Source organism: Fusarium musae, chromosome 1 (genome assembly GCF_019915245.1).
Source record: "Fusarium musae strain F31 chromosome 1, whole genome shotgun sequence".
Lineage (NCBI taxonomy): Eukaryota > Fungi > Ascomycota > Sordariomycetes > Hypocreales > Nectriaceae > Fusarium > Fusarium musae.
This window is the reverse complement of record NC_058387.1, coordinates 1711666-1725075: the sequence shown is the minus strand read 5'-3', so window position 1 is coordinate 1725075 and position 13410 is coordinate 1711666. Positions and strand designations below refer to the sequence as shown.

The 13410-nt window shown below is 48.7% G+C and overlaps 3 protein-coding genes across 3 annotated transcripts; 2 read left to right on the top strand and 1 right to left on the bottom strand.

Moving 5' to 3' along the window:
- Positions 1–1652: 1652 nt before the first annotated feature.
- Positions 1653–2841, top strand: J7337_000531 (uncharacterized protein; the record flags this gene model as incomplete). Its single annotated transcript, XM_044818280.1, has 4 exons — positions 1653–1669; positions 1763–1797; positions 1850–2404; positions 2471–2841. 4 exons carry the CDS (start codon positions 1653–1655, stop codon positions 2839–2841), a joined length of 978 nt encoding a protein of 325 aa, XP_044685982.1.
- Positions 2842–3680: 839 nt separating this feature from the next.
- J7337_000530 (uncharacterized protein) lies at positions 3681–4316 on the top strand (the record flags this gene model as incomplete). Its single annotated transcript, XM_044818279.1, has 2 exons — positions 3681–3743; positions 3924–4316. 2 exons carry the CDS (start codon positions 3681–3683, stop codon positions 4314–4316), a joined length of 456 nt encoding a protein of 151 aa, XP_044685981.1.
- Positions 4317–6311: 1995 nt separating this feature from the next.
- J7337_000529 (uncharacterized protein) lies at positions 6312–12732 on the bottom strand (the record flags this gene model as incomplete). The annotated part of the gene is made up of 5 exons (XM_044818278.1): positions 6312–6846; positions 6901–6990; positions 7051–8816; positions 8871–11249; positions 11302–12732. The coding sequence occupies 5 exons, from the start codon at positions 12730–12732 to the stop codon at positions 6312–6314; spliced, it is 6201 nt and encodes a 2066-aa protein (XP_044685980.1).
- Positions 12733–13410: the final 678 nt, after the last annotated feature.

Sequence of the window (13410 nt, the reverse complement as noted above, 5' to 3'; positions counted from 1 at the left end):
TCGTCGACGTCGCGCGGGCGGCGGCAGGTGGAGAACCCAGAAGCCCGGCTGAAGGTAAAGTGTAAATTGATGGAAAGTTTGAGGTGGAGCTGGAGGTTTAGCTCCCAAGTGGCGCGGGCCGAGAGCGCTAAAAGGGTTTCGATTCCCTGGCTCAGGCTTCGTTATCCTAGGACTTATTGCCGTAATGGTCTCAAGCTCATAAACTCTGATCTACACGATGATTTCAGTTCTATCCCGACGCAGTGGTTAAGGTATGGCATAGCATATCTAGGCGTCCCCGAGAATTAGACAGAATGTCATAGAGGGCTTGGACCGAACCAACCCGGTAGCTGAGGCAGCTTAGCGAGCGAGGGGAGCCAAGATCGATCTGTGGCTCCTCAGCTCTGGACTGGACTGAGTGAGCTGGGCTGAAGTGGACAAAGACTTTGTTGCGGTTGAGACCTTGACTGAGACCTTGACTGAGACTTGACAAGGACTGGGCTATCGGGGTTTATCAAGTAGGTGTCAGCAAAGAGACGGAAAAAAAGAAACAAGACAGGAAAAAGAACATAGGTAGCACACCTCCAAGAGAGTGTAGCACAAGGTGAATGGACGGGCAAACATCCGCGAAGGCGAGGAAAAGAAAGGTGCATATCAACGAACGCAAGCCACATGATACCACACTCACAGACAGTAAGTAACACATACTGAGCGAGCACACCATCTTCTATTCAAGTTGCTCGGAGAATGTTGTTTCGGTCAGTACCCCAGCCAGCCACATTGCTCGCTGAATGACATGGCTGCATCCCCGTGTGATAAATACTTGTGTTGCGGATTCTACCTGATGGAGAGACTACCTTGATCGATTCCTTGCCCTCGAACCCGCAATGTCTTGGTTAAAGGCTTTGTTCAACGTCCTTACAATTCATTGTGTCTCGCCTGATAACGGCTCGGCCACCTAGTTATTGTTCGTCTGATTGCTGCCAATCCGGCCTAACTTCGGTTGGAATCTCAACCGCATGATACATGGTACGAATCCAGTGCACAAGACATTTTAAGTTGGGCAATTGTAACGACAAGATGTTTACAAGAACTCAATTGGGAGTGATTACAGAAAGGCATTGTGGTTACCAACAGAGTAAAGAATGATTGGCGAATTCAATCAGAAGTCTATTCTTCCAATACAATAAATACCTTACATCTTTGGGTACACGTTGTTTCAGCATATTTCTCAAAATACAGGCCTCAATTCGTAACTTGAAACATGGATGCTTAATATTTGATATCGACTCGAGAAACCATCCATCCACCTCTATTGGATGTATGACTCTATCTTCAGCACCGTGTTATCTGCGCGTCTCCTAATTGGTGGGCCTGTTAACATCTTTCCCCCGATGGTCGGTCTATGTCAGTGTTGATTTGGTTATGTGGTACCTGATCAGAGCCCCAATCACATTGCTCCAGCGTATGAAATCATGCATGCTGGTGCCACCGCCAAATACACGAAGCCCCGCCATCGTCCTGAAGCCCCGCAGTCGGAGTCATTAGCAGTCACCACAGACAATAATAAATTCCCCGACTGCCTTACCTTGCTGTGTGATTTACCTAATTCAAACTACCCATACCTAGTCCAAGGGAAGAAGCATTGCATTGTAGCACTTCTGTAGCAAGCCATGGATCTCGTCAACAGGTTGGTCCGCCCCGTTGTTACCTCAGCACCATCGAAATCGTCCCTCAATATCCCACCTTCACTATGTGGTCACTGATTCAAAATCCCCTCCAGTCTCGAAGGCCGTCTGCTTTTTGCTGTGCCCAAGAGTGAGTCGTCTCATATCCTCCCAATCGACATTCTTATGCTCATTCATCACAGAGGGCCGTCTCAATGCTGCCACACTAAACCTCCTCGAGGGCGCCGACGTCCAATTCCGTCGTGAGAACCGTCTCGATATCGCTCTCGTCAAGAATCTCCCCATTGCCCTGATTTTCCTCCCCGCCGCCGACATTCCAACGTTCGTCGGCGAGGGTCGTTGCGACCTTGGTATCACCGGATGGGACCAAGTTCAGGAACATGATGCCTCAGTCCGTGCCTATAATCACTTGCGACGTAGCTCTGTTGACCTGTCGTCACCCGACGATAAGGTTGCTGGCTCTGATATGGTTATGGAACTGGGCTTCGGCAGCTGCAAGCTTCAGGTCCAGGTTCCCGAGAAGGGCCAGTATAAGACCCCCGAGGATCTCATTGGGAAGACGATTGGGACGAGCTTCGTCAACCTGGCTGCCGACTATTTCCTGAAGCTTGAGCAGGGTGAGAATGCACAGGGAGAGCTTTCGCCTCGCAAGATGCGCACCAAGATTGTTGAGTTGAGTGGAAGTGTCGAGGCAGCATGTGCTCTTGGCGTTGCTGAGGGCATTGTCGACCTTGTCGGTATGTGGAATACTCGAGGCCTGCCTCACCGACTGTGACGGACCGTAACTAACGATCAACGTCTAGAATCTGGAGAGACCATGCGAGCTGCTGGGCTCAAGGCCATTGACACTGTCGTCGACTCTACCGCCGTGCTCATCAAGTCAAAATCGCCATCAAACCCTGAGCTCATCGACCTCATCACCTCGCGTATCCGTGGTGTTATCACCGCCAAGAGCTACGTCCTGTGCCAATACAATGTCGAGCGAAGCCGTCTGGCTGAGGCTACCAAGGTTACTCCTGGGAAGCGCTCAGCGACAGTTACCACTCTTGACGAGGAGGGCTGGGTTGCAGTCAGCTCCATGGTCGAGAAGAAAAAGATTGCTCTGGTTATGGACGATTTGACCCGAATTGGCGCTCAGGACATCCTTGTCCTCGACATTCACAATGCGCGCTGAAAGAGGACATATGATGGGTCAGGCAAGAAGGCGTTGATATGCATAGGCACCGGGGGGCGTGGGATTCATGGGCAAACGGCGCTCTGGAAAATCAATGGCTGGCTGTATATCAGGCTAAAAGAGGGGGGTTGTAATGGTTGGGCTGCTTGTAAGCGCTATGTCACCTCCGTTGTAATGAGATATCCCTATTGAAACTCGAGTAACCATTTCCCACCTTGAGGCGAAGATCCGGAAATTGTGCCTGGCCGGATCCTATTAGTACCTGGATTTGGAGCTTGGGTGGGAATGATCGACGCCGCATATACTAGGTACGTTGAATCACGATGAGGCTGGATGATTTGTGATGGTGGCTTGGCAGAAGGACTGAGGATGATTCTGCTAGAGATTGGACAGTATGTTGCATGGCTCAGATGGTAATGGTATAGGAATGTGAAACGTACGAAACCCTCATTTGTCGGGTTTCGAACTGACGGGAAAGGGTCTTTCTCTCGATCCAATGTAGAGCTTCCCCGCAGCAAGTACAAGAATTGTATTGATATTGGTGATCGGGAGCTTCGGGAAGGAATCCTGCGGGCATCCATTAAGTTAGCTAGCAGCCTCCACGCGATGACCTCACTAGGGCGGCTACGTAAGTGAGCCACAACCAATTCATAAGCTCTTGTCTGATTCACTTGATCAGATGGGCCCTCGAATTAAAACGTACTAACAACGAACCTACCTTAGAAACGAAGTGTTTGGGACATGTGTTTGTTTATGAACTTGAACTCACATCCACCGTCAACATCTCCTCGACACTCATTACAATACCTAGTTACAATACCATATTCATATCTCCCATCATGGCCAAATTTGGTCCCCAGCCTGAGAATGCTGACAATAAACAGCCCTCTACTCTCTATTCTGTAGGTCACTCCTCGTTCGGACATTGTCTATGGTTATTGCTAAAGAGGATGGAAAGCATCTTGTCTTATCTTGTCTTGGCTTAGCTTCTCTCCTCTTCTCTTTTTTTCAAAGTATCATGATATCAACGAACAAGGCCATATTCTCTGCTTGTCACAATACCACTGACACAGGTCTTTTAGCTCATCATGACGCCTGTCAACATAACTGTCTTCCTCTTCTCACTCCTCTTGGTCGACTTTCGCCATACCGCTGGCCGCAACAACTTCTACGGTACCGGTAACTGGCAAGCGAAATGGGTGCCCCGATGGTTCCTCCAGCCATACCAACACATTGGCCATAGGGATCATGATGCCCATGGTCGCTGGCACTATCACAGCAAGCAGAAGAAGCTCATGAAGATGGAAGCAGACGAAGCATTTCAGATGCGGTCTACCATGCTGATGTTCATGGCTGTGGCATTGGCTCTGGCTACAAGTGCTGCCTGGTTCTTGACGAGTCGTCTATATTACAGTGTCGCTTCTCTTGTCGAGCCTCACATCGCGAATCATACCATCCCGCCTACGGGTCCGTGAACATGACAGGGTGGAGAGGAGCCGGACGATACCTGAAGCTCCGCCAAGATCTAGAGACCCTCTCTGTTTCGCGGGGTGGTATCAACTGTTGATTCCAGACAAGGCCCTTAGCACCATCGCCGTACGAGTTTCCCTCCAACTGACATGCGTCTCTATCGATCTGGGTTCTTGTTTTGCCTTCTACGGCGAAAAGACATTATCGCTTGATGATTTCATCGGCGATCATTGTTGTCTCACACTGAGAGCACCATTTGCACCGTCGTCTCGTCGAAAGATCTCACGGGATCTTCAGGCATGGGCTAATCATGCATTGATCTTCAAGCGTTGATCAAAAGTAGCATCGATGTCACCGTTGTTCTTTACACGAGTATTTCAGGAGTGTTTGTGGGCCTTGACAGGCGTTTCGAACCCTTGCTTGATATCGTGCCCGAGGATATGACACTGTATGAAAAGCAATGATCATGATAATGCACTGTTTTTCTTTGGGGGTCTCAGACAGCAATGGAGGACTAAAAGTTTGATTGTGTTTAATTTGAAACTGAATGTGAAATTTGGCAACATCAATCATCTTTGATGCCGTACCGAACCGTAGCTCGGTCAAGAATTGAAGAATAACCATGCAAGTCACACAAACGCCGTTTGGCCTGCCAGAGATCCAAAAGGCAAGCCTAACGCCACATTAAATCCCTAGAAATTGTAATTTCCAACGTGTAAACCATAAAGCAATATCTCATGCGTATAAAGACATTAACCGATGCGCTCCTCCACACTGCCCCAGTAGACAATGGGCCTGGGCTCAAGCAGGCTCAACTCACTGCCGAAGCTCTTGCGCTCAGCCTCTAGATGCAATAGAGAAGGCTGTCGCGAGATGATGCTGTTGATGGCAAGGACAGGGGACGAGCTTGTCGTGCTGACTGATGAGTAGGAAGCCTGAGTGGAGGTGGAGGCTGATGAGCTGCGACGGAGAGAGTTACGCAGACGAGACGGTGAGAAGCGAGAAGTCATGGCTTCGAAGCGGGAGGTATGAGCCATTGGATGAGAGTTTTTAAGAAGAGCCAAGAGCGAATGTGTTTATCGCGTAATGGCGAATTATGGTATCGGCGTAATAGGCGTCGCGTTCATGCAAATGATCGTGATGGTCGTTGAGGCGAAAGAGCTAACGAGCAACTTGTCCAGCAGTTGTCGTATGATAAATCAGGGGTTTCAATGAGCGAACGAGTTCAAGAGGTAGAAAAGAGAGGCACAGCCTGTCAAGTGTTTCTATCAGACTCTTGGTCTTGGTCTCGTCAACAAGAAACGAGCGAGGGATGGTTCTTTGGGTAGCACAAAGATAGACAAAGCAAGCAAAAGGAGCAAAAGCAAGAGGCACCACCTTTACCTTTATCTATCAATTCACTCTCGACGACGGACAAGAGACCCAGGAAAGAAAGTGGCAGTGTAGAAAAGAGAACCATAGTCCTTGCTTCAGAATATGTCAGGGGCTCGGAATGTGGGCGCACGGATTGTTTCAACGTCACAACTAGCGGCTGAAACAGTCGCATTGTCCATCAATTTACTTTGAGTTGGAGCATCACCAGGATTACGAAGCAAGGGTGTTTTGTCGCAGGCATGCGTTGATCAGACAAGCGTCAGGTCTCCAGTCTCACACAACCTTGTTCATAAGTATCAACGCACTGGGCTACACAGATGCCGTCCTGTTACCCTTTCGTACTGTGCATGATGAACAATATGTGTCCATTTTAAATCTTTCGACCGAAACTAGATACTGGGGATAGCTTTGGCCCCTCCTTTCCTTTTCCCTTTCGCTCATGTGTTGATTGCCCTGGAACGCCGTGCTCAGTTTTGAATTATGCCATGAGTTCTTTTCCTGAACACAACCTCCTCCATTGATGAATGTGCATGATCGTATTGTTTCACCATCAAAAATGGACGACTTCCCTCCTCCTCACAAGTTCCATGTAAACAGTAGCTTCAACTCCTCCAACCGTTTGCCCCTCAGTGAAAACCATCATACCCTTGTGAGCCCTTATTATGTGTTTGTCGAACGGTGGCGTTGCGGCGAATGCTCTCGCCCCAAACCGAGTCGTCAAGCATGCCACGGACTTGCACAGGGCTAACGGGGTCCAAATGATTACTCTCGCGGCCCGAGGGCGCTGATGATCTTGTTTGCGTCGTCGATTGTTGCTGCTGTTCATGTGGATCATCCTCCTCGATCTCAAAGCTAAAGGCTGATGGTTGGGCAGGTGTTGTGGGCGATGGAGGCGCGGCTCTGGGGAAACTGAGAGGATGACTCCACGATGTGTCGTGCAACGACAGATCCACAGATCCCAGCCAGTTTCGTGGCTCGCCTGCGTCAACACTCGAGGGACGCGAGGCTGGTGAGAGGGGAGATCTCGGCCCTGCTCCACCTGTTTCATCGTCACTCAGATCGTTCTCAACAAGAATCTCTGGAATGTTCAGCTGTGGCACTGCCGTCATGCGGGCCGAGTGCTTTCGTAGCATATGTTTCTTGAATTGTCTTGAATAATATCTGTGTTGATGGTGAGCAATTTTCTTTTCCTGGGTCCGGCTATAGATAGCTTACAATGTGTCGAAGAAGCCCAAGACCACGCCACGTCGGACTTGGTCGTCTACTCGCTGGAGACGAGCTCGACGCCTTAGGAACTCTTCGAGTCTTTGCGTTTCTTTTTATCAGCCTTGGTGTACAGATGTGCGGCGGGGGGGGATAGCTTACTTCAGGCTCTTGTTATCACTGATGATGTTGTAGTGAGCAAGAATCATCAAAACACTCGTGAAAGAGATGCCCCTGTCGGGATCTGCGGACACCAAGACCTCCTCGTAAAAAATGTTAAAACGCCGACGCTGGTGGCGCACCTTCTCCACGTCAATCCTCCTCAGCCGTGCATTGAGTTTGTTCAGGTCAATGCCACTGAATCCGCTGGTCGTCGCGATGGACGAGTGATGTGTGAGTTTCACATCATCCCTTATGTCTTCCAAAATAGAGTGAACGCTGTCCTCTGGATCATAAATGCGCATCTGGAAGACACCTGAGAGTTCGCCAAGAAGACGCGGGAAAGCTGCCTTCGTGATATACCCAGTGCCTGCTGGGTCAACGCTTCGCCAAGCTTCTTTGAACCGTCGAATCTCATCGCGATCAACAACAGCCATGCCACTCGAGCGTTGAAAGACGTAACTGAAGCTCTCGTAGATGAGTGATACAAACAGGTTTACAAAGATATACATACTGACGATGTTCCATGCGATGAACAGGATTCTGGCCCACGATTCGCTACCACAGTCACTGTCGAAGAATCTAGGCTCGTCAACGCAAAGCGGCGGCTCTATGCTGGCATAATCTTCCATGACAGCATTCCATCCTTCACCTAGACTCATTCTGAATAGCAGAATCAGAGCTTTGGGGACGGTTCGGAAATTTATGTTTTCCGCAGTCTCTTCGCCGAATCGTGTCAAACTAAAAGCTTGAGTCATAGCAATGGCGAAGACCAGGAAGAATACCAGCCAGGTGGCAAGCAAGTTACCAATAACTGTCAGACTAGCAGCTGCCGTTTTGAACAGCTGGTCCAGTGCGTCGTTGCGGGGAATGAGGAGGAGTACAATGGCAACCAAGAACACCTTATGTAGCTGAACATAGGTTTCAATCTCAGTGTCTGATATGAGTAACGCGAGAGTTGAAACAAATGCCCCGAAGACAATGAACAGAGAGTAGAGATCCCACGAGCTTCGTCGGAAACGTACCCAACCCAAGCCAATGATTCGAATTGCAATGTTAGCCGTGTATGCCACGATGAAGGCGAAAAAAACAAAGTCGCGATACCGCGTCCACCACCATGGCTCACTGGCGAATTCCGAGACAAGCACGATCAAATGCAGTACTAGAACAACGGTAATTGTCTGGTACCATTTACCCTTCTTTTCGATAGCTCTCTTGTGGCACCATTTCTTCCAACTCTTCTCAGAATCGTCATAAGAACTCTTTGAAGGTGAAATTTGCCTCAGTATCTTTCGCAATTCGAGCCATGACCGTTGTTCCGCTGTCAAATAAGCGACGCCCGTCTGTTCGGTATAATTCCGCATGAAGACAGAGATAAAGAGTGTGAGTACGAAGACGGTGGCCAACAGATTGAATACGACAAGGAAGATGGCATTGCCCTCTGACGCTAGATCTTGGGGCTGCTTCATGCGGCCGGTAATGGCTTGAACGGCAAAAGAGACGTCTGTCCATCCCTCTTGACTAACGATCTGGAAAAGAATAAATAAAGATGCCCCAAAATCGTCGAAGCTGAAGAAGGGGTTCGCTGCAACACGCGGAGCAAGCATTGGCCAATCGTCGCTGAACGGTGTACTCTCGAACTCGCCATAGCAATTATCCATGGTATTAATTCCGTCACCACCATCGTTACATGACAGAAGCAAGCCGTTGAATAGGTTGAGACCATAAATGGCAAACGGGATGAGCAGAGACATCGAGACAAACGCGGCCTGGGGAAGCAATTAGCGAAGAACATGGCTACATGCAAGGAGATGGCAACTCACGCCTAGGATTTTCCACCAACCAACGATAATGAGATCGTGAAAGGTATTTCTAGCGCTGTTGCTAACATTCAGCAGTCGAAGTGCACGAAGCGCCTTGAATGCGCCTATTGCTCTGGAAATAGCGCCGTCATTGATGAGGAGCGTAACAACATTGATCCATAGAGTGACCAAAACGACTGAGTCCATGAATCCCCAGGAACTTCGCAAGTATGCATTTGGGGTCCACAGGAGTCCGTCCGCAATGATCTTGATCGCAGCTTCGACAGTAAACACGATCGCAAAAGCCATATCTGTCCAGATGTACCAATTCCTAATACTGAACTGATGCTGTTCTTGATACTCCTTCTGATAAAGAGGAGTGGTAACACATGCAAGGACGACCATAGCCACGATTGCTGCGTAAATGAATATCGTGAAGGAGTACCAAAGGAGGGTATCAGGCACTACACCATCAATACGCTCAATGCCCCGAGAAGGACCAACGACCCGCTGACAAAGCCGGCGTAAGCTGTTGTTTGGTGAAAAGATGTACAAGGAGGTATTGTAATTTGGGTACTTCGCAAGATACTCTCGCTGAGCCCTCTTTCGAGTCATAGTGGCAGACATTGCCTGTTCAGCCATTTGTCGAGGATCCGAAGTATCGTTCGCGCCGTCAAACCGCAAGCTGGAATAAAAGGGGTTGGGCTCTTTGTCGCTAAACCACCCTTTCACCCTTCCCCACATGGCAGAGAGACGGCCAGGTTTGATCTCACCACCCAACAGTGTAGTTGCGCTTCTAATAGGGGCATGGTGCAGCCGGTCCTCCTCAGGTTTGGGATTCATTTGATCATCCAGAAATTCGCGGACCACGGCGTCCTTGAGAAGCATCTCGACTGTTGCTGGCCCGTAGTCGAGAGGATCCTTATTTTTGCGATGTTTGGACAGACCGAAGATTGTGGAAAGGGCCAGGTTGCTAGATGAAGCTCCAAGGTCTCGCCTTTGAAGAAAAGCCTTGACTTGTTGAAGCCGTTTCTCGTCCTCGGATACATCAAAGTTCTCCTGGATTACAGCAATGAACATATTGATGAGAATGAAGAAAGCCACAATGAACCAGCCAATAAGTAGAATAGCCCCTATCCATGAGGTATTCTTGTGCCTAGTGTAGGAGGTAACAGTATAAAGAATATCTGTCCAGTTCTCACTTGTCAGAACTTGGTACATACCCAAGAAGGAGTTGTAAATGGTGTAGAACGAGATACGATTGAGCTCGCCATCTTCATACACGGGAATTTCGCCTCTGAACAACTGGGCAGCAAAAATCGCTACCAAAAATGTCATCAGAAACACAAAGAACATCAGGTTTCCGATACCAGCTGCATTGCCCAAAACGAGAAGAATAAGTTCCCTTGTCACTGGTATTGCTAACACAATACGATAAACTCTCAGGATTTGGAACACCGTCAACCACCAATACGCTCTGGTATAGCGAATAGGAGGGATTAATATGATGGAAGTGATAATCGCAAGGCCGAGGTCGAAGAGGTTACGCCAACTTTTGTGGAAGTAATTCCAATCAGTTGCAATCCGGAAGATCATCTCGATATCGAGAAGAATGGTAACGATGATCTCGGCAGTGTTGATGAAACGCTCTCGTCTTGCTGACATGGTTGCACTGCGGCACGCCTGGCATAGCAACCCAAAAGTGATGGTCAGAATCCACACTGCGCGGGTTTTATAGAACATGCGTTGTAAAGAAGATGTTCGGCGAATTCTCTCATCGGATCGAGCTTGCACCGGCGATTCCTGGCTGACAGTGAATGCACTGGCTTTACTCTCTTCACGAATGACCTGGAAGGATGAGGTAATGACCGCAATCAACAAGTTCGTCAACCACAGCATCATGATCATGATGCCTGCACCGAAAAAGAGAGCAGCCTGGACATAATCCGAGCTCATGGTCATGTACATAAGATCGGAGAAGGTGTTTGCGCTCATGATGACAAACACAAGTTCTAGGGAGTTGAAAATGTTGTCAAAATTGACCGTGCCGTTGTGTGGGTTGGATTGCTGAAGACAAATGGAACCCCGAGGACACAGGAAGCCCTTCCCTTCGTTGGTTCCGTTCATAAGGTCCGTCAAGGACTTTGAATTGTTGAACTTGAGCCAAGGCATGGTTTCGCCCGTTTGGTTGTTCAAGTAACCACCACAAAAAGCTTCTTCATTTGTGTAGGAAGCATCAAGGTCTGTGGGATCAAGGGGGTCAAGCCACACGCACTGCCGACTCAAACTAGCCTTGAAACTCTGTACCCCTATAATTGCAAACAGAAGCCAGAAGAATGTGATGAGAAATGCAACTCGAACGAGTAAAGGCGTTGCTTTCTTTAAACTCCTGAGAATAATCTAAGAATACGTAAGCGTGTGTTCATATGTTCAGGTATCATGTCAACTTTACCGCGGTACCGTTCGTTAGAGCAAGTAATCTCAGAATTCGTAAACAACTCAGCATTCGAAATGCATAAAGATCGTGTTTAGTTTCGAGGCCAGAAATGCTTAAACAGAAAGTGATCCAATACGAGACAACGGCAACAAAATCGAAACGATTGAAGGAATGGCGTAGAAATGCTCGTCGAGCAAGCTGAAACCTTTGGTGCTCTTCCAGAGTTCTTGGCAATGCTTGCTGGCCTTGCATAAACGTTGTAAAAGATCTTGAGATTGCTGACGGTTCAGGTCGATATTGCGACTTCTTCTTTACAGATTTAATCCGCTCAGGTTGGAAAACAGTACGATACTGGTCTGCTATTGCGGCTCGAATTCCTCGTTTACGGTCAATGGTACTGTACTCTGCTGCGTTCAACACGAAGCCTGACACAATAATACGCGAGATAATCTCCAAAGTGAAGATAATGAAAAGGGCAAGCATAGCCCAATCAATAGGATGCTGTCCCCATCTTTCTGGGCGTCCATTCTCAAATACATTCGGAGCTGCCTCAACCGCGAGAAGAATAGCCTGCAAGACTATCAAAAGAAGCAAGAATGGCTCCGTATATGGGTTGACCAGGAGGTCACAGAGTCGTAGTCTCAAAGGGTTGTCCGGCGAGAAGATTCCCAGCGACTTTCCTTTGAGAGGATTTGGTAAAGGGGGCCTCGGCATATCTGGCTCAGCTTCGGTCACATTAAAACGTGGTTCTGTAGATTTTTCGCTTGACGAACGAACCAACTGTGGTTGATACGAAGTATCGGCAAACATCGAATTCATCGTATCCCGGTTCCTATCTTGATCATGTCTACTAGGTGAGCGGGAGCGATGCCTCGATGCACGATGATCAATGACTTCTGTTTCTCCGCTAATGTTGACAACTCTCTGTGACATTGCTCGCACGATCGAGCCAGCACGGGACAAAGCGCCTGATGTAGAAGGCGATCTTGACCTCTGATATTCGTTGGGGTTAAGAGAAGCGCCAAAGTTGCGATTTCGAGTTGACCCATAGCTTGCTCTCAAATCTTCGCCGAGGCTTCTCGTATTGCGACCGCGCGACGGGCTGTTTTCCAGGCTTGAAACCGTTTGAAAACTGTCTCGATTTCGATTATCCAAATTACTAGCAGATAAAGAACCAGATATAGGCTCAACTCCAGCTGTCAAGGGAACTCGATCGGACTCGGCATATTCGGTACTCGGCGCATCTTCGACGTAGGGAGCAGGCGGGTCGTATGTACGAACCGGTGTAGAAGGCATTGGAGGACTTGGCTGATGGCGATCCAGACCCGGAGGGAGCGCAGCCTGTAGAGCCATTGGATCTATAGGTGACCCTGGGCTAACATCGTCGTCGAAACGATCGTAGGGTTGGTCCCAGTATGTTGAGATACCAGGAAGGTTGGCAGACATTTGAGGAACGTTGGGCGGAGAAATGCTCGGCTCTTGCCGTGACAGACCAGCTTGCGTCTGTTGATTATCGAGATGCGTTCCATCTAAATTCTGAAGCGGGATGGACAGGCGCCGCGCTGGGCGCCCATCTTGATCCCAAGAGTGTGAAGACATGGACCAACGAAAGGACTAATGACCACCAATGCGGTCCAATGTCATGGAGAATGGTGATTATTGGTACTACTACCAAAATGAAGCATCGTTAACGCTTCATGAGAAATAAAACAAGTCAAGAGAGCGTGAACTAAGTATTGCGCAGAGGTGTTCGTAGAAGCGAAGAGGTAGCCAGTTCGCACATCCCAATCAGGAGTCCTAAGATACCGTAGGACGGCTGGATGTGACAGTAAGCTCCCATTTACGCACTGTACACGCAGCAGCTCCTTTAGCAAAGTGCAAAAATGCCGTGTGCTTTTTATAGAACAAGGTTTCTGCTACAGTGTGGAGAGTTTCATCCCCTGGAAACGGAGCCCGGTCGTAAGCTGAATTCCCAGGAGCAAGGGTACCTTAGTAGGACGTCGAAAAGTCATACTGCTATCCCTAGTGGCATGTGCTTGTGGCTGACTGCGCCACAGCTCGTCCCAGCTTTTCGCGACCTACCTTAGAAACGCCTTAAAACACGCTTCTGACAATTGTGACGCG